Raw genomic sequence first — 22,472 nt, 5'->3', positions numbered from 1 at the left:
AATCAGACAACTGTCCTTGGACGTTATAATCAGACAACTGTCCTTAGACGTTGTAATCAGACAACTGTCCCTAGACGTTGGAATCAGACAACTGTCCTTGGACGTTGGAATAAGACAACTGTCCTAAGACGTTGGAATCAGACAACTGTCCTTAGTCGTTGGAATCAGACAACTGTCCTTAGTCGTTGTAATCAGACAACTGTCCTTAGACGTTGGAATAAGACAAATGTCCTTAGACGTTGGAATAAGACAAATGTCCTTAGACGTTATAATCAGACATCTGTCCTTAGACGTTGTAATCAGACAACTGTCCTTAGACGTTGGAATCAGGCAACTGTCCTTGGACGTTGGAATCAGACAACTGTCCTTAGACGTTGTAATCAGACATCTGTCCTTAGACGTTGGAATCAGACAACTGTCCTTAGACGTTGGAATCAGACAACTGTCTTTAGACGTTGGAATCAGACAACTGTCCTTAGACGTTGGAATCAGACATCTGTCCTTAGATGTTATAATCAGACAACTGTCCTTAGACGTTGGAATCAGACAACTGTCCTTAGACGGTGTAATCAGACAACTGTCCTTAGACGTTGTAATCAAGACAACTGTCCTTAGATGTTGTAATCAAGACAACTGTCCTTAGACGTTGTAATCAAGACAACTGTTGTGAGGTTGCGATCAAGAAAACTGTTATAGGATGTTGTTACCAACGCAACTGTTGTGAGGTTGCAATCAAGACAACTGCCATGGGAGGATGTCACCAACACAACTGTTGTGAGGTTGTTACCAACGCAACTGGCATAGGAGGTTGTTACCAATACAACTGTTGTGAGGATGTCACCAACACAACTGTTGTGAGGTTGTCACCAACGCAACTGTTGTGGGGTTGTTACCAACGCAACTGGCATAGGAGGTTGTTTCTAATACAACTGCTGTGAGGTTGTCACCAGCACAACTGTTGTGGGGTTGTTACCAACACAACTGTTGTGAGGTTGTAACCAGGACAACTGTTGTGAGGTTGTAACCAAGACAACTGTTATAGGAGGTTGTTACCAACACAACTGTTGTGAGGTTGTTACCAACGCAACTGTTGTGAGGTTGTAACCAAGACAACTGTTATAGCAGGCTGTATCCAACACAATTGTTGTGAGGTTTTAACCAAGACAACTGTCATGGGAGGTTGGTGCCAACACAACGGTCATGGGAGGTTGTAACCAAGACAACTGTCATGAGAGGTTGTTACCAAAGCAACTCTTGTGAGGTTGTAGCCAGTCAACTTATCTGATAGATTAAAACAGCTGTTCTCAGACATCGTAAATTGACAACTGTCCTGAGACATTGTAAATTGACAACTGTCCTGAGACATTGTAAATTGACAACTGTCCTGAGACATTGTAGGTAGACAGCTGTTTTGCATTTAGCTCCATTTCTTAGTTAGATTTTGTGTTAACCAGTAGTTTCGTATCCACCAGAACACAGTGAGGAAATACACATATTTTACAAACATTTCCTATTTTACTACACATCTGTCTAAAAGGCTGTAACTGGGCATCTGGTTTACACAGGACATAAGTTGTACACCGGAAATTAAATGGATGATTCTTCCAATCAGTAGTAAAAAAAATTCTAGGTCAATTTGACACTTCGACATTTGTTTTATCATTCACTTATAATTCCAACAAATTCCAACATCAGCAAATTCCAAAGCATCTGGATATAAGTTTATTAGTATGTCTGCCTTACAAGCCTATGTAATTAATGTACCAATGTTAAATGCACTGGAAAATTCAAGATGAAGATGCTGAATAAAGCATTGAATCATATGTCTTGTGTAGTGAATTATCGATGTCAATATTGTATCTAACTCAAACTTTGTAGAACAGCAGGGGTGCTGTAGCGTCCATAAAAAAGAAAAGCCAGGCTTACACATAAAAAATCAGTGTGTGCCATTTGTCAAAAAAGTAGCCAATGAAACAAAACAAAAGATGATACCAAGTTATCAGGATAATACCTTAATTGACCTTTGTATTAATTATTTACTAAATACTTATAATACTACATTTTTGGTGTTATAGTATGTTGACAGAAGTTAATTTTCAAAATGAAGAAGGCTTCCAATATTTCAAAGAAGATATATACCTTCTTCAATCCAAAATCATGTAATACTGATTCAAAAGGTGACACAATCCCTGCCACGACGTCGGTTACTAAAAACCTGGTACATGCAAATATTGCTGATAATCTAACAAGTCCATCCGCAGGCCCAAGCAGCACACAGCAAAGCACGTGCTTGGACCCCCCAAATCCAAGAAAGACACTCCAGCAAGGACTATTGTACATTGACATGGGATTTAAATCTGAGCAAAAAATCAATTCAGAACAAGCTGTCCACAATCTATTGATGACACCGTCTCAGTGACAGGGCCTGGACACGTTTTAATTTCCTTCAATGTAGTTAAGACAGTTTTGGGTTTAACGATATTGTCGATGATCTGAGGAAGACTTCTTATATATTCTCAAAAGGAAAATATGAATTAGCATTATTGTAAAAAAAGTGGGACCCAGACCTTCTCCGCCATGGTATTTAGACTGGTTAGATAGAAAACAAACTTCTGGTAGCATGACTGAAAAAATAGGGTAGATTGGTCGGGATTTATATACTTTTCTCCCACAATCACTATATATTTCCTCACTCTTGATTCATTGGATAAACATGCTAGGAGTTGGTAAACATTTTTGGTTAACCACTAGTGAGTAACACCCTGGACGTGATTTCATTGGTCAATTTTTTACTTATGACGTCACGTAACAATGCTTTGTAACGTCATCTTCCATTTTGACGTCATGATTCACGGCAATTGTTTCCACCATCGGATGCATGCATAGTGTACTTTCAAGGGAAACATATGGATTTCCAGATAAAATATGAACATTATGGGAGAAAAAGGGAACCTCTATATAACTTATAGAATTTTTAATTATATATTTTTCTCCTTCTGTTTTGAGAGGGGTGGGACTAATTCATTAAATTTTATGAGCTGCTTTTATTAACGTACTCAAAAGGCATCTGATAAGCAATGTCTAAAAGCATGATGAGAAAAGTAATTGATTCTATATATGACTTGAGTTTAGCGGAAGTCGGTTTCACTTTATAGTTTTTAATGAATAGTACCAAGACAAACCAAGACCGTCTTTCCCCGCTAGCAATGCTACATGTCCACAGAGAAATTTCTATAAATACGGACAACGTAGTACAGACCTTTATAACATTTCAGCGCATTTGACACTAAAATATGTCGCTAAATAACTGTCTCGGATAACAATGCTTCGTCAAATCTTAAAAGTCATTTCCTGGGCTTACACATATCGATGGGCCTAGCTATGCCCCTGAGTTACAGTATATCTTTATGTAAAGGAGAATGGCCGAACACTGTCTATTCTGTGAGAGGACAGCCTGATCGAGGCCCATATATTATACTACATAATGTATAATGATTACAAAGGATGATGTCACAACTGTGTTTTAACATCAGGTACAGAATATCATCAATTATTAAAACTACAGTGTACAGTAATATAATCGTACTGTTTTTTATTATTAATCAACAACCTTTAAATTAGACCCCATGAACATGTTACAATAATGACACAAGCCTAATTTCTTTCAGAAAATTAACCGGGTTCTTTCTTATTATCAGACACCTGTTCTGATTGGCTGTCCTCATTATCATTCTGACTGTTCTGTTCACCACCCTCCTCAAAATCATCACATTTTCTTTTACTTCCTATCCCATTCAAATCTGTCACATTGTCAGTTTCTGAAATCTTGTGTTTCCTCTGTAATACATAAATCTTGCATCCAAGAATATCTTCACTCACTCTATGGTTTTGGTCACAAAGAGAAGAAGAAGATTCATTTTTTTTCTGTGAGATATTATCCCATGAAATTTTCACTCGATAGAGTTCTCTCCACTTGGCAACAACTGCTTCCGTCATTTCGGAGGATCCTGGTTTACGACCGTCATCGATATCTAACACTATTGATGCCACGATTGCAGCGTTCTGTTCTGCGATACTTTTAGACTTTTCCCTGTGGAAATAAAAGTAGTGTACATGTATTATATATACAATATGTATAAATGTAACATTTAATGAAATGTGTACTCAATAGCCTTACAGGGCTGCAACAATCTATCATATTGTATCGTATCACGATACTTTCTTGTGTATCGCATCAAACTCTTTTGTTTGCCTGTATCACGATACACTAACAGTACTTAAATTATCAATACATTTTTTCAGCAAAGATGTGGTTCACTATGCAGTCCACTATGCAGTCATACCCAAAAGTACTAGAAAATATACAAAAATATTTTTTCGATAATATGCACTATTGAAGTCCATGACATATTGTATTGTAAGCATCGTACTGGCGAGGTATGCATATCATTTGCAGACCTAGCACTCAACCCTTAAGGCGCCAACTGATCCTCGATGTTTTAAGCATTATTATCAAAGCTTTGATTGTTATGAATTAAAAGCTTCTAAATGAGCTAGAACTGTAAACCATAGGCTCTATAATACCCCTGGACAGATGGGTTGGGCGATAAGTGTCATTGTTTGACAAATTTCTATCAATAGTAACAGAGACCTTGACTTTGGGAGCCCTAAAATGTAACATCATTTGAAGTATTCTTAACTTGACCTTTGTAAAACAAATTGCTATAATTCCGTTTGGAAATGAATGTGCTAGAGCAATGACAAGAGGCCCAGAGGGCTCGTATCGCTCACCTGGATCTCCAAGCAATCATGGCAAAATATTCTCCAATTGAGATCCAAGGGAATATGCCAGACCCCAAAGCCAATTCTTTTTGATATCTGTATTAGATTGTTCATGCCCAGCAATTTATGTATGGTTATGGGGTGGGGATCTCAACTGTTTCCAAGCTGTGACTCAGAAACTAGGTCCATAGGGTTGTGGCCAGACCTCAGGATCAATTCTAATATCATAACTGCATTCGTCTCTCTTTGCCCAGCATTTGTATTCATAGTTTTGGGTTGGGGATCTCAACCGTTTCAAAGTTATGACCCAGGAGCTAAGTCTGCAAAGGTTGGGCAGACCCTAGGATAAATTCTAATATCATAACTGCATTAATCTCTTTATGCCCAACATTTGTATTTATAGTTTTGGGGTGGGGATCTCAACCGTTTTGAAGTTATGACCCAGGGTTTAAGTCTCCAAGGGTGGGGCAGACCCTAAGGCCATCCTGGAAGCATATGTGCATCTCTTTGTACTCATCAATTGTATATATGGTTATAGGGTAGGGATCTCAACTGTTTCCAAGCTGTGACTAAGAAACTAGGTCCCTAGGGGTTCGGTTAGACCCCAAGGTCTATTCTAATATCATGACTGCATTCCTCTTTATGCCCAGCATTTGTATATATAGTTTTGGGGTGGGAATCTTAACCGTTTCAAAGTTATGACCCAAGGACTATGTCTCCAAGGATGGGGCCAGACCATAGGGCCATCCTGGAAGCAAATGTGCTTTCTTCTATTTATACTCAGCAATTGTATATATGGTTAAACGGTCGGTATCTCGACCATTCCCAAGTAATAAACTATTTTTGGCTCCACCACTGAGCCCGAGGGGGGTCAGCCCCACCATTTGTAAAATTTTCAATCCCTGCCTCCCATGAATGCTGAATGCTTCCTACCAAATATGATCGATATTTAAAGCAATATAGACAAATTGCCCCCTTTTGGCCCCACCCCTCAGCCCCCAGGGGGGGGGGGCAGCCCCACCATTTGTACAATTTTGAACCACCACCACCTAGGGATGCTTCAAGTCAAATATGGTTGATATCCATCTATTAGTTCCAGAGAAGAAGTCGCTTATAGCAATATAGTCAAATTGCCCCCTTTAGGCCCCGCGCCTCAGCCCCCTGGGGGAGTCAACCCTACCATTTGTCAAATTTTGATTTCCCACAACCTAGGGATGCTTCCAGTAAAATATGGTTGTTATCCATCTCATAGTTCCGGAGAAGAGGTCGCTTAAAGTAATATATAGCCAAATTGCCCCCTTTTGGCCCCACCCCTCAGTCCCCTGGGAAGTCAGTTCCACCATTTGTACAATTTTGAATCCTCACCACCTAGGGGATGCTTCCAGTCAAATATGGTTGATATCCATCTTTTAGTTCCGGAGAAGAGGTCGCTTAAAGTAATATATAGCCAAATTGCCCCCTTTTGGCCCTGTCCCTCAGCCCCCTGGGGGGGGTCAGTCCCACCATTTGTACAATTTTGAATCCTCACTACCTAGGGATACTTCCAGTCAAATTAAGTCAAATTCCAATCAATGGTTAAGAAGAAGAAGTCGTTCAAAGAAATTGATGACGTACAGATGACGGACGACGGAGGCCAGGGTATGGTAGCAGAATACAGTAGAAATGGCCCGACTCTGATAAACAAGGCACATGTTGAGGAAATGTAAACACAGCGGGTTTACCCTACACAACACATGTATACATGTATATATATTTGTAAACTGCATTACATTTACAATAGATATAAAGCACTGAGAAGTGTATAAACCTCTTTTTTCTATGTATGTCACTTATGTGAAAACCATGGTTACCACATCAAAAATTACCAAAAAATGCCAAAAAATGCTATTTTTAACCCAAAATTTGACCCCCGCAAGTAGTAATTTTTTTCCTAAGCTCTGTCTGAAATTAAAGATTACCTACCTGGTTGCAGAATTATCTGGGTCGCAGTAAAATTGTAGAACTTGATTTTTTGCAATTTTGCGTCGTGTGCTGTTGTCAAAATTTTACCTCCTGTAAAGCTAGCTTTTCATGTGTACGCACCCTTTCGTATTATGGCCAAAATTTTATTCTCGAACCAAAGAAATCTTCTTTCTTTTTTACAAATGTGAAGCTCACATAGCCCACTTCATCATGCTTATACCAATTTTAGTACAGTTTTATTTTTATATTTTTTTTACATATCATTATACAGGGGTTAGCCATTTAACAAAAATATCACCCATGGCCACAACCCTCTACTGTACTCTGCTACCTTATACATCACTTTTTTTTCCCCAAAATTTAATCAAAACCTTTTAAATGTCTGGAAAATGCGACAATGAACACAATGATGTATCCGTTTCCTTTCTCACTTTAATAGTGACCGAGTAATATGAATTCTCCTGAAAAGTGTATTTACCAATTCTGCTCTCAAACTACCAACAAAGGGAGGTAATCTGAAAAATGAAAACTTGAATAGGTTTGTAGTTTTCATGAATAAAATTTCTTTTTGGGTGAAATATGATGCCTTGAGATCATGTGCATGTAGAAAACAAACAGTACAGTGATACTATGATGTTACTGTCTTGTTTGATGACGTCATAGTAACTGTGATGTCATCATAACTATGACGTCATCAATGGGCATCTATGACATCATCGAGGATCACTGATATCAAAATATTGAACACTAGGAAACCCATCTCAACAACAAACTAGCAACAGACACACTTCCCGTAACCGATGAACAGCACAGAAATGTAAGATATTCTGAGAAATCAGACAAGTGCCACCATAGCAACCGTTATTTACTTTCCTCGCCTAGAATTGACAGTGACCCTCAGAAATTGTTCATTTAACATATTTCGCTAGAAAAAAAAGATTTTCTTCAGCTGTAATTATGGAAATAAAATTTATTGACATTACTGACTTTGCTTATTTCATCTGTATGCTGAATCAAGTGGAAAAAAACATCTAAAATAGTGTAATTAAAATGAAAACAGATATTTTACCCATTTTTACCCATTTTCAATAAATACAACTTTATGTATTAGTAACCATGGCTACCGGGTGCTGAACTGAGTGAAACAGACTGAAATCTAGTATGAATGCATCAGGAGATAGCCTGTGAACTATTTGATGTTTGGTATCAACTTTACCAATAACATAATTGACACATATGTGATGAATTGCAGAATTTCACAAGTGCCTGTGAAAGCGCGAGTTACCTCTCTTTATACATCCACAGGTAACAGGCTAATGACCTATATATAGACCTATCTATGTAACGGGTTTTTTGGCGTTTTTGAGTAGTTTTAAGTATTAATGAATGAAAGTGAAGCTGAATCAAGCATAAAAAGGGATTTTTTCAGAAAAAATCAAGTTCTATGTGTATATGGTAGCAGAATACAGTAGAAATGGCCCGACTCTGATAAACAAGGCACATGTCGAGGAAATGTAAACACAGCGGTTTTACCCTACACAACACATGTATACATGTATATATATTTGTAAACTGCATTACATTTACAATACATATAAAGCACTGAGAAGTGTATAAACCTCTTTTTTCTATGTATGTCACTTGTGTGAAAACCATGGTTACCACATCAAAAATTACCAAAAAATGCCAAAAAATGCTATTTTTAACCCAAAATTTGACCCCCGCAAGTAGTAATTTTTTTCCTAAGCTCTGTCTGAAATTAAAGATTACCNTTTTTTTTTTTTTTTAAATGTGAAGCTCACATAGCCCACTTCATCATGCTTATACCAATTTTAGTAGTTTTATTTTTATATTTTTTTTACATATCATTATACAGGGGTTAACCATTTAACAAAAAATATCACCCATGGCCACAACCCTCTACTGTACACTGCTACCTAAAGAAAAAGTTGATGACAGACAAACTACGGATGCTGCACCACGGCATAAGCTCACTATGGTCCTTCGGAGCAGGTGAGCTAACAAGAGGCCCAATAGGCCTGCTATTTTAGTCTAATCTTAAAATTGGACTAAAATACAGCTACAGGCAGAATATCAGTGTTTGATTCTATTAAGAACCTATTAAAAGATTTAAACATATGACGCCTGTGACCTTGAATGTCGAACAAGGACATTAGGTTGAAAGTGGGTCAAGGTCGTTCATTTGAACAAACTTGGTAGTCCTTCATCCCAGCATGCTACAAGCCCAATATCAGTACCCTGGGCCTTTTGGTTATTGAGAAGTGGTTTGAAGATTTTACAACATTTGACTCCTGTGACCTTGAAAGTGGGTCAAGGTCATTCATTTGAATAAACTTGGTAGCCCTTCATCCCAGCATGCTACAGGCCCAATATCAGTACCTTGGGCCTTTTGGTTTTTCAAAAGAAGTCATTTGAAGATTGGGCCAAGTGAGCTATAAAAAGGTGTAAATCAATGTATTATACCTTATAGTTTATCAAAAAGGCAGCATAAATAACACAGCAAGTGATGGTCATTAAATCTTACTGTTGGCTACATGACAGTTCCTATGACTATCACACACTAGTTGTATAACTCTGACAGTTATTCGTTTTTGATTTTATAACGCTGACAGTTATCTGTTTCTGATTTAACAGAAGATATTTATGTAAAGTTCAGAATTTCTTTGTTCATACCATTACTTAAGTGTGTTTCACAACTCTCAAACCATGTAACAAATAACACAGCTACTGTGATAAACACGCTTTCTGATATGGTATGTGATGATGGGGCCGGTGTAGCATGGTATTGTGAAGCATGGTGAAATGAACCGCAGTTTATATTACCATTATTGTAATACGAACCGCCCCGCCCCATGGTGAAATGAAGGGTTCCATCGATTTCTATTCTGACACACTTTTTTCAATTCATTCTCTTTAAGTTTACTTAAACTTGATGTATTGTGTCTGAAAACCACAGAAATTATGTCTGGGGTAGCAGTATACAGAAGAAATGGCCCGACTCTGATAAACAAGGCACATGTCGAGGAAATGTAAACACAGCGGATTTACCCTACACAACACATGTATACATGTATATATATATTTGTAAACTGCATTACATTTACAATAGATATAAAGCACTGAGAAGTGAATAAACCTCTTTTTTCTATGTATGTCACTTATGTGAAAACCATGGTTACCACATCAAAAATTACCAAAAAATGCCAAAAAATGCTATTTTTAACCCAAAATTTGAGCCCCGCAAGTAGTAATTTTTTTCCTAAGCTCTGTCTGAAATTAAAGATTACCTACCTGGTTGCAGAATTATCTGGGTCGCAGTAAAATTGTAAAACTTGATTTTTTGCAATTTTGCGCCGTGTGCTGTTGTCAAAATTTTACCTCCTGTAAAGCTAGCTTTTCATGTGTACGCCCCCTTTCGGATTATGGCCAAAATTTTATTCTCGAACCAAAAATATCTTCTTTCTTTTTTACAAATGTGAAGCTCACATAGCCCACTTCATCATGCTTATACCAATTTTAGTAGTTTTATTTTTATATTTTTTTTACATATCATTATACAGGGGGTAGCCATTTAACAAAAATATCACCCATGGCCACAACCCTCTACTGTATACTGCTACATGGGGTAGAGAAATCTATGGTGGGGCAGAGCCGATTCACTTTACCATAATGGTGAAATAAAGGGTTTTAGTAATTTTTTTTATCTGACTCTTTCAGACCAAATCTGGTTTAGATTACATCAGTTTGATGTCCTGAATATGAAAATCACAAAAATTAAGTCTGGGGTAGAGAAAATCAGGGTGGGGCAGGGGTGCTTCACTTTACCATAATGGTAAAATGAAGGGTTTTAGCATTTTTTTTTCTATTTGATTTTTTTAAACCAAATCTGTTTTACTTTACATAAGTTTGATGTGTTGAATATGAAAATCACAAAACTTAAGTCTTGGGTAGAGAAATTTAGGGTGGGGCAGGGCCGATTCACTTTACCATAATGGTGAAATGAAGGGTTTATGGCATTTGTTTTCTTTTTGACCTTTTTAAAACCAAACCTGTTTTACTTTACATCAGTTTGATGTCCTGAATATGAAAATCACAAAAATTATGTCTGGGGTAGAGAAATTTAGGGTGGGGCAAGGGCGCTTCACTTTACAATAATGGTGAAAAGAAGGGTTTTAGCATTTTTTTTCTATTTGACATTTTTAGATCAAATCTGGTTTAGATTACATAATTTGATGTCCTGAATATGAAAATCACAAAAAATAAAGTCTGGGGTAGAGAAATTTAGGGTGGGGCAGGGACCCTTCACTTTACCATAATGGTGAAATGAAGGGTTTTAGCAATTTTTTTAGGTAATAGTGACTCTTGTTAAGTAATTCTCAAATATGAAAAAATGTATTACCAGAAAGAGCTTTTGTACTTGATGCTTCCTAGGGTCACCACACTCATGAAGTAGCGATCTCCTTCTCTCTCCACCTAGACAACAGATCAGAACTTATAGCAGGGGTTCATATTAAACATTTGCTTCTACATAATCTACTATCCAAAATAAGACATCACAGGTAATTCAAACTCCATTTTTCCTTAATATCTTCAGACAATTGTCTTCTCTTTTTTCACATGTACATGTCAACTTTTGTATTCTCATTTTAGTTTTAATTCAGAACTTACAGTTTTGTAATCTGGACGTGGTAATTTCTTCCGCCTAGTCCACTCAAACACCCTTTGTTTGGCACTGATCCCCAATGGATAATCCTTCCTACATGACATCATCAAGGAAATGCATTATGGGTTTGACAAAAGTGGTTCTTTTTACAAATTTCATATTTTTTAATCGCGAATTCACAGCAATGAAAAATAACCTGTCACTTTAACTGATCTACGTGTGCTAAAAATAATCCAAACTCCATTTAACAAAATTCACGCAATTGATCAAATTCCTGCTTGCTATTATAGGATTGAAAAATTAAAACAATCAAGGAAGATCTGCCTTGCCTATAGATTGGGAAATAGTTCCAAGAAATATTAACTTATTTGGGCTTTAGAAAATGTGATAAAAATATCTTTTTCACATAATACGAAAGATTTAAACCTTTTTTTATTTTACAACTTACTTAAGGTAACGAACTGGCATTTCAACAGATTCAACAGCACCATCTTGTGTATTCGTGACTGTTATCTCTATCTTGGTATTGAAGAGTTCCATTTCCTTCTTCTTCCAAGACGCCTTCAAATCCTGGAAGTATTGTCTGAGGCCCCAAATGTCACTGACAAAAACATTAAACAATTCTAAAATGAGTGACAATATTTACTAATTACATACAGAAGGAATTTCTCCACTGACCCCAATGACCTTACCAAAAGTAAAAACCTGAATTAAGTTTACTTGAAAAGGGTCTTGTCCTGGAAAGCATGAAGGATACATATGGGGTGGTCGGGTGGTGCAGTGGATAGCGCACTTGCCTTTCACCAAGGCGCCGGGGTTCGATTGCCGGATCTATACATACAATTCTTGGTTTAATAATGGGATATCAAATATGCTTTATACAATGATATAAAATCACTTCTCCGTTGTATTGACCTTGAGACAGCCCTCTGACAACTACCTAATGAGTGTCTCTATTGACCTATAGACCAACCCCCTATCTACATCTTAACAGTGTCTGTTGGAGACAATCCCTACCTTAGTGCTTGAATTGAACATATGGTTTTTGTATTAACCCCTGAGACAGCCCCTACCTAATGGCATCCATACTGACCTTTGAGACAACCCCTTCACTTGGGTGATATAGTGTGTATTTGACCTTTGACACTGTCCCTTACCTGATATCCTCCTGAGATGCTGTTGCCAGCATCCTTTGCCCTTCCTCCAGGTCCATGTCCTCATGCATCATGTTGAGTACACAGTACTTGATGTTTGTGTGGACATTGTTGTACTGCAGGGCCTACAACACGCAAACCACTGTAAAGACCACTCATATACACACAAGGTAATCAGAGGCTACATAACACAGACGGCAAGTCAGTTATACACACAGAACCAGGGACTGACACACAAAACACAGTACAGACCACTCAGAACCACACAAGGTAATCAGAGGCTACATCACACAGGAGGCAAGTCAGTTATACACACAGAACCATGGACTGACACACAAACCACAGTACAGGCCACTCAGATATACACAAGGTAATCAGAGGCTACATCACACAGGAGGCAAACCAGTTATACACACAGAACCATGGACTGACACACAAACCACAGTACAGATCACTCAGATACACACAAGGAAATCAGAGGCTACATCACACAGGAGGCAAGTCAGGTAGACACTCAGAACCAGGGACTGACACACAAACCAGAGTACAGACCACTCAGATACACACAAGGCAATCAGAGGCTACATCACACAGGAGGCCAGTCAGTTATACACACAGAACCAGGGACTAACCCACAAACCACTGTACAGACCTCTCAGATACACACAAGGTAACCAGAGGCTACATCACACAGGAGGCAAGTCAGGTAGACACTCAGAACCAGGGACTGACACACAAACCACTGTACAGACCACTCAGATACACACAAGGCAATCAGAGGCTACATCACACAGGAGGCAAGTCAGGTAGACACTCAGAACCAGGGACTGACACACAAACCACAGTACAGATCCCTCAGATACACACAAGGTAATCAGAGGCTACATCACACAGGAGGCAAGTCAACTATACACACAGAACCAGGGACTGACACACAAACCATTGTACAGATCACTCAGATACACACAAGGTAATCAGAGGCTACATCACACAGACGGCAAGTCAGTTATACACACAGAACCAGGGGCTGACACACAAACCACAGTACAGCTCACTCAGATACACACAAGGAAATCAGAGGCTACAGCACACAGGGGGCAAGACAGTTATACAGACAGAACCATGGACTGACACACAAACCACAGAACAGACCACTCAGATACACACAAGGTAATCAGAGGCTACATCACACAGACGGCAAGTCAGTTATACACACAGAACCAGGGACTGACACACAACAAACAGGTATGCCAGTAATACACACAGAAACCAGGGACTGACACACAACAAACAGGCAAGCCAGTAATACACACAGAAACCAGGGACTGACACACAACCAACAGGTAAGCTAGAGTAGTAATACACACACAAACAAGAGTATACAATACACAAATGACAGATACACAAGTAATATACTGGGGAAACCAGGGCCTACGACACAAACAACAGGCAAACCAGTTACTGGTAAACCATAAACCTGGACCTATCATGCACTGACAGGAAAACCCATAAACGTAATTTCGGTTTTGAACTTTAAGCTTTTAAAAATAAAAAAATAAAGTTTTGAAGATTATCAGGTTTTAATTAATTTGGTTCTGGCCTCTTTCCTCAATAAAAACACTTTAGCACCGCTATAACTTTCAAATCATTAAAATTTGCAATGATATTTTTATTAATGCAAGGAATTAGATTTTATTCAAGCATCTTTTAACAACATTTCTGTTCACATTATCAAAACTTGATTTGGACAGTGTAAAAATGAATTTTGCTCCAACTCCAACATTTCTTAAATTTGAAATTTGAAATTTTATAGGTCATAGATAAACAGGAGAGTTTATAACAGAAAAAAGGTTAGGCTGAGGCAGTAATGCAGGCCTCAGACCACAATTAATTTCCATATATGTTCTTACCAAAGCAAAACCCTTTAAACAATGTTATGTCGTTTTGCTCGAGACCTGACCTTCATTAATTTTGTTCAGCTATCAAAGACACATTTGTGGTGAGCTGGAAAACTATTCATGACTGGTGTTTTTTAAAGATAATTTGAATTGTGTAAACATAATCCCGTTGTACCATGAATAGACCCCGAGATTCATGCTCAGGGGCCCAACAACTTACCATATCCTTCTGCCAAAATCAATTTTACACAAATTTAATCGACTACGTTAATATAAGGGGGAAAAGATCATGCTTCATTTTGGTATGACATATACTTTAATTCTATTCACATGAAAGGAATAAAACCTCATTAAGAACAAGCCTAAAATGGATGAATACACTACATTCCTGTACAATGAATCGGAAGCAATAACTGTTGTCTGAGGCATGTTCATACTAAGTGGAGATAACTCTAAATCATAACCTATATATAACTCACCACTGTGACATATTCCTTACACACATCTAACAGGGGCAGCTTGCCTTCCTTCCTGAAGATGGTGGGGTTCCACTCCGCCTGACGTGCTATCATGGTCGACGTACATCCTGTCTCCTGTAGAAAGGTGGCTATGGCATCGTAAGTACGCATCTCTTTGGATCCCCCACTGATGCAAAAAGAAAAAAAGAATTTGTGCAATTAATGTTTACTTTTTTATATTCATCCTTATATACACATCAGGAGTGGGATTATTTATCAAATAATCAACAAATGTTCAGATAGAATATATAAAGGGGGTGGAATAAATGTCGGAAAAATAATTGAAAAACACTGTTTCAGCCTGAGATAAGTATTTTCCCAACATTTTTTAATTCCAAGTTATATATCCCTCCATAATAAACAAACTTATGATGATTACCGGTATATCTATTTTTCCAAATGAAAACATAAATGGATATATTTTTGTGTCTACAGAGATCATCAAATTATCTATGATATAAATTACACTCTACAAAGACTATTTGTCCAAGACAAGTCACACTGTTGATCTATTTCATCATGACTGCACCATTGACCTACTTAGCTATGACTGAACTTTTCACATATTTAGAAAGATGGAAATGACAAACCGTCATGAGCATGACTACCAGTAGGTGTTGACTTACTGGGCTATGGATGGAGTGTCAACCTATATCTACTTAACCTTGAGTGGAGCTGGACTTATTTAGCTAATTGCCTATAACAGGAAAGCTTACTTTAATATTTGGCTCTGACAACACTGACCTACTTGGCTATAACTGAAATGTTCCCTTACTTGGCTATAACTGAAATGTTCCCTTACTTGGCTATGACAGGAATGTTGACCCAGTTGGCTATAACAGAAACACTGACCGTCTTTGCTATAACTGAAATGTTCCCTTACTTGGCTATGACAGGAATGTTGACACTCTCTGCGATTATTTTGATGATGTGGTTGCGGTTTTTGTGGCGGGGTCTCTCCTCCTTTAATCGCCCGTGTACGGCGATGGCTGCCACACCAGTGCCCTCAATCATCTTCACCAGAGCTAGGGTGTCCTCTAGCTGCCAACAGATAGAACACAGACCTGCAAAGGTACTCGGAGCAGCATTGCTTACAGAAATAGTTTGTGTTGTTTATGACTCAACATTGCCACATTTGCAGAGGGTCCAAATTAATGAAGATCTCCTTTACTGTTACAATAATGTGACAACATAGCCAAAATTAATTTATTTTTAGCAGAGAAACCGGCTCCAAGGCAAATATTGAACATCTGTTTTGTATTGAATACTCAAAGTACATCATTGTAGGTCGAGGAATGAAGAAATACCCCTCAGAAGCAACTTAATGAGCTGCATTTGCATTGCTCATTATGATGCCATCCCCATATCAGGTAACTGAACCTACCTTTGGTAACAGTCGGATTTTACAGGTTACTGGTATAGAGAGCCCGTTAACAAGTGTTGTCAGGATCTGAAAATACAGCAATTATATCAGTGAGCTGTCAATATGTTACTGTTATAGAGAGCCCGTTAACAAGTGTTGTCAGGAGCTGAAAATACAGCAAGTATATCAGTGAGCTGTCAATATTTTACTGGTATAGAGAGCCCGTTAACAAGTGCTGTCAGGATCTGAAAATACAGCAAGTATATCAGTGAGCTGTTAATATGTTACTGGTATAGAGAGCCCGTTAACAAGTGTTGTCAGGAGCTGAAAATACAGCAAGTATATCAGTGAGCTGTCAATATGTTACTGTTATAGAGAGCCCGTTAACAAGTGCTGTCAGGATCTGAAAATACAGCAAGTATATCAGTGAGCTGTCAATATTTTACTGGTATAGAGAGCCCGTTAACAAGTGTTGTCAGTATCTGAAAATACAGCAAATATTTCAGTGAGCTGTCAATATGTTACTGTTATAGAGAGCCCGTTAACAAGTGCTGTCAGGATCTGAAAATACAGCAATTATATCAGTGAGCTGTCAATATGTTACTGTTATAGAGAGCCCGTTAACAAGTGTTGTCAGGAGCTGAAAATACAGCAAGTATATCAGTGAGCTGTCAATATATTACTGGTATAGAGAGCCCGTTAACAAGTGTTGTCAGGAGCTGAAAATACAGCAAGTATATCAGTGAGCTGTCAATATGTTACTGGTCATGAAACTCTTTTAAATAAATTAATATACAACATTGTGGATTCTAAATGAAGCTGGCATGGTACATATGATTAAAATTTAAAAACTTGTCAAGAAATTAAGATCCATATCCTGGGCCTCATTCACATGACAGTTCTCGTTGACTGGAAGCATCAGTTCCACAACAATTTGAATTGTTTTTAGTTGTGTGATTCAATCCTTTGTGCGATAATATTATTACATGAAAATTGGTTCAAATAGATAAGAATAAATTTAAGTGGAGGAAAACAGTATTGTATCTTTAATCTCTCATACTTACATCCTTCACCTTGTCAGGTTTTGTGAGTAAGGCAGCACCCATCCCTCCCTAGAAAACAATCACATGGTCAGTAGTCTACCAGCAGCTATGGATCTTAAATGCACTTCCATTTTATGGTTTTCATTTTAATGGAGTTCTACCATGCTAAAAAGTAAACATGGTAAATAAGATTGATACATATCATGTGAAAAGGAACATCATATTTATCACATTAATGAGAAGTGTTATGAATATTTATAAGCACTTATGTTCTCTAGCCACCTTTAAAATCAAAGATGTTGCCATCTTGACTAAAAATCTCTTGTCTTCAACAGAAAGTCACACCTACCTTTTTGAACTCAAAAAAGTCATGTCTTTGGAGTTATTTCACATAATGAACAAGTATTTACATTACCGTGAAACCTATAGTACACCTGTCACTGTTATACCTGTAGTGTGAACATGTCGGAGATCTACAAATATCTCTGACATATGACAGACTGAAAATAAAACCTACAGTACACCTGTCACTGTTACACCTGTGGTGTGAACATGTCGGAGATCTATAAATATCTCTGACATATGACAGACTGAAAATAAATCCTATAGTACACCCGTCACTGTTACACCTGTAGTGTGAACATGTGGTAGATCTACAAATATCTCTGACATATGACAGACTGAAAATAATGGAGATCAACAAATATCTCTGACATATGACAGACTGAAAATAATGGAGATCACAAATAATTCATATTGTAAAATTGTAAAATAAAATTGTAAAATAAAATTGTCATAGAAATTGAAAACCTGTCAATAAACACCATCTATGTGATTATGTTTTAATTGATAACAACATGTCTATTACATTGTTGTGATCTCTACCTCTGACAGTCTTTATATAGACTGGCTGTATCCCTAACTAATTTTACCTTGATGGAGAATTCTTTAGGACAGCCCATGTTGATGTCTATAGCAGACACATCATTTTCTCTGGAAAAAAAGTGTAATGACTTAGAGAGTATCACTATGATGATCTTTATACCAACAAGACACTGATACATTATACATTGTATCAGATACCAAGACAGCAGACTCAAGTTTATCACAGACCATTTGTAAACTGTTTTCCTTAATATTTTGGTACTCAGTGTTTGCTCATAAACATTCATTATCATTTTTTCTGTAGAGACTTTTTATAAAAAGAAATTTACAATTTAGTAGTTTGACTTTATATAATAATTAAGATAATTTGTTAGCATGTGTTAACCAGAAACTTTGACGCATTTTAAACTGGATGCCCTCTTGAAATGAACCATAAAGCATTTAACACTGTGAATTTGAAACATGTTGTTTCTTACATATATACAGAAAAACCAATGAAAAAATGAGAAAGATAACACAACACTAACATATCTATATATAGGAATTATTATAACCAAGTATTGAGATTTACCTTATTTGACAGTAGTTAAGACAAGACTCTGTATTTTTCCAACATAACATTTTTAAGAACATGACCATTGCTGGCTGCAGAATTCATACCTGTGACCCTTTGGTCATTAGCTATAGGCTAACACTTAACAATTATGCTATAAAGCCCCCTTTAAATTTGCTTAGAAGATATTTTTGGTCTAACTTGTATCAAATACGGTGAAGAAGTGACAGTTCAATACTTACACTTTTTTGGCTGCCTTTAGGGCTCTTTGTGCATCAGATGTCCCCTGTAACAAAGGGATAATAGAATGATTCACAAGCACATAGATGTCTGGGAATCAATAGAATATTACACTCTTAGTGGGTTATCTCATATAGTGTTGACTCTCAAAATATTTATCAGGCTTTATTTATTGATACCTTATTTCCTTCAACTCTGAAAATTATTTTCAAATGAAAAAGGATCAAAAGGAAAGATAAACATGTATATAATTATTAATACACATATCTTAGGAACATACAGAACACAGTCCTTACATAGGTTTAAATTTTCTTTACAAATTTCTTTATTCAGTACAGAACCATTGTGTTAATATTACTTCCTGGTTATTATCATACATAGGTCTAAAACCCTATTGCCGTTGTATGAGATCAAGGTGACAGAACATTTTCCCAAAAATTATTAATAATGATTCCGGGGATGGATAGAAGGTAAACAAATATTCCTGTTTCTCTCTTTAACTTTACTTAGAAGGAACTTGTAACAGAAATAAATGTCCAATATGCTGAGAGGTAAGGTTATACAGTATTGATCCATGTTTGGGATTTAAGCGGCCTCATGTTTGACATATTAAGAATCTTCCCCGCAGGTTGAAATCTCCTATTTTACTCTCAAGGAGATAGGACTATGTTAGTCTATACTCAGTTTTTGAGATTGTTAAAAAAGTTATAAACAGTTTTCACAATTCATAACTCTCTTTACTTCAATCACTGAGTTGTCTTGGGGTAAAATATGTGTATAATGAACTTCTGATTAATAAAATATGAAAATATAATTTAACTAATTATACTATTTATAGCTAGAATAAACAAGGATTTCTTTTTCAAATGTACTTTTGTTATTTTCCTAGGATGACTCTGGAAAAATCTGGAAAATATGCTAAATTTTTCTCTAACAATATCAAAAACAAGTTTAATATTCAGATTAAACCCACAAAAAAGGCTGTTAGTGTGAATGTTTCTTTGATATGACTAAGGTTAAAAGTTGTGAAGGTTTGCGAGCAGCAAAGACAACGTTTTGTAACACTTGCCATTTGAAAAACCACTTTTCCCTTTTCTTCTGGACAGGTTCTGAATACAACTGTTTCATCAGAGGAGATGTATTCAACTGTGCCAAGTATTTCTGCAGTGAAAAGGTGTTATACATCCAAATTAAAACATTAATAATGAAAAAATAAACGCAGACATTCAAATGCTTTTTGTGATGGTAATGACCAACTAAACTGTAAAACAAGCTGTTAGATACATCAAACAACCTCACTTGCTTATCTTTCTTATGACAGAAGGCTCAAGTAAGGCACCTAACATAACCTCCTTTTAGTTTTCACCCAGGAAGTTTTAAGGTAAAGAGTACCACTGCTTTTGTTTGTTCATGGTTTGGCATCCTTGCAACAGCTAATAGGTCATATGAAGGCCGAGAGAGACATCACAAGACATGCAAGGGGTGGGGGGGGGGGAACTCCTAAAAAATACATGTATGTGTAGTCGGTTTACGTACACTTATATTTTATTGTGATATTTTTTCACAGAAGAAAACATTTTGCTTTTAATATACAGTATTAAGTCTTCCTGAAGATTTGCATGCATGTGTTACAATTGTGAAATATCTAATATTTAACTTAGAATGTATTTTGATACATTTTCCTATTATATTATGAGCCTTACATATATACATTATAAATATATAACAACAATATCACATGTGCAGATCCTTACAAGTTAAACTATAAAACTATTCATCACATCTAAAACAGTTTCTACAGATATTATTTCATAAAAGACTCAGACTAGGTAAAAATATAGAGTGAGCTTTCTAAATTGGTCCATAAAATGCTCACATCTATAAACGCTTCTACATGTATGCCTTCTTAAAAGAACCTAGACTAGGTGAAATATGCAGTGAGCTTTCTCATTAATTGTACATAGGATTAAGGGTGCCTTCTAGTGTCAAGCCAGAGGGAATTTTCCTTTAACTCATTGGTAGAGCTTCTGACTAGGAACCTGGAGATCGAGGGTTCGATCCCCGGTGGAAGCACACTATTTTCTTTCCTGTTACAGTATGTAATATGCACGAGAAGCAAGCTTACTTACTGTTTTCATATCTTGTTGTAGCAAGTATTTTAAAATCAATCACTTCCTGAAAAATAAAAAGGACAAATGCAAAAGTAAAAACCTGTATGAAGGAATAATTTTAAAGCAAAAACTCACACTCAAACTTCTCAGGGTAGGTCGTTTCGGTCCCTGGTAGTTTCGGTACTTCAAAAAGAAGATGTTTCGGTACTTTTTGTAAGTCGCTTCGGTACTTGTATTTAAGTTGTTTTGGTACTTCAACAATTCTGATTGTTGTTTCGGTACTTCCTTTATTAGTTAATAAATATTTCTCATTTGTTATTTATTGTTGGTTGTTTATATAACTTTTGCTTTCGTAGTTTAACTGAGCAGCTGAGTAGATCGGATCAGTAGCTCTTTAGGAGAAACTCAACGTTGAGGGAATTCACCAACTTGTCATAAAAATGAGGGTTCCACTATCAAATTTATCAAAAAACTCATCATGTCTTCGGCTGATACGCGTATTCAGTGTGACGGCGTTCCATTTTGGATGGAAATACCTATTGTTATTGTTATGTGTTTTCTTATTATTATTATTATTCTTAATTAATTATTATTAATACATGTTATATATATGTCCCGCTATACTTAGAAATTATTGAAATAATGGTGACGTTGACTATAACTTGGTACCAAAATGTGTTTTCCATAAGTACCGAAACGACTTTCAGAAACACCGAAACGACTTTCAGAAATACCGAAACGACTTTCAGAAATACCGAAACGACCTGGTACCTAAACAACATGAATTCAAACTTCTCAAGAAAAACAAGAAAAGCTAACTTAATACATTTTAAAGTGAAAAAATGATGTAACATTGAAATTGCGCGATTATAGTTACCTCACAGTAAACAATATCTGCTCCGTAACGCAATGCTAACAGTCTCATGGGAAGAGTTGAAATCCTGACCATGGGAGCCAAGATCAATTTGTTGGAGTAGTCCGAGACAAAACTTGTCATTTTCAAAAAGCGTTATGAAACTTTTAAAATGTTATCTATATTTCAAAATTATGTTAAAAACAGCAATGGTCTTTCTGCCACATCATTTTGAAACTCAATGTCAATTTACATCAAATCATTTGGATAAACACTGATATACACGTCTTCCTTTAGGTGTAGTGCATCATGTACTTTAATCGACATGGGCGCAGCCATTTTCCAATTTGAATGGCATTATCATTCTTATGCTTGAAATTCGCCAAGTGTGTCTCGGTTCCGACAAACATATCAATGACTTCTTAT

General features: G+C 36.8%; 1 protein-coding gene across 1 annotated transcript; it reads right to left on the bottom strand.

Moving 5' to 3' along the window:
* Positions 1-1,691: 1,691 nt before the first annotated feature.
* Positions 1,692-22,416, bottom strand: LOC110443785 (tRNA-dihydrouridine(20) synthase [NAD(P)+]-like). Its single transcript, XM_021488195.1, has 14 exons — positions 22,071-22,416; positions 21,212-21,257; positions 20,152-20,243; positions 19,085-19,128; positions 18,337-18,397; positions 17,426-17,473; positions 16,383-16,448; positions 15,882-16,039; positions 14,960-15,125; positions 12,586-12,707; positions 11,877-12,029; positions 11,434-11,521; positions 11,165-11,238; positions 1,692-4,090 (listed from the first exon to the last, which is right to left on the bottom strand). Exons 1-14 carry the CDS (start codon positions 22,188-22,190, stop codon positions 3,673-3,675), a joined length of 1,656 nt encoding a protein of 551 aa, XP_021343870.1. The 5' UTR covers positions 22,191-22,416; the 3' UTR covers positions 1,692-3,672.
* Positions 22,417-22,472: the final 56 nt, after the last annotated feature.

This window comes from Mizuhopecten yessoensis, unplaced genomic scaffold (assembly GCF_002113885.1).
Source record: "Mizuhopecten yessoensis strain PY_sf001 unplaced genomic scaffold, ASM211388v2 scaffold716359, whole genome shotgun sequence".
NCBI lineage: Eukaryota > Metazoa > Mollusca > Bivalvia > Pectinida > Pectinidae > Mizuhopecten > Mizuhopecten yessoensis.
The sequence above is the reverse complement of the archived record's forward strand: the minus strand, read 5'-3'. Positions and strand labels throughout refer to the sequence as shown.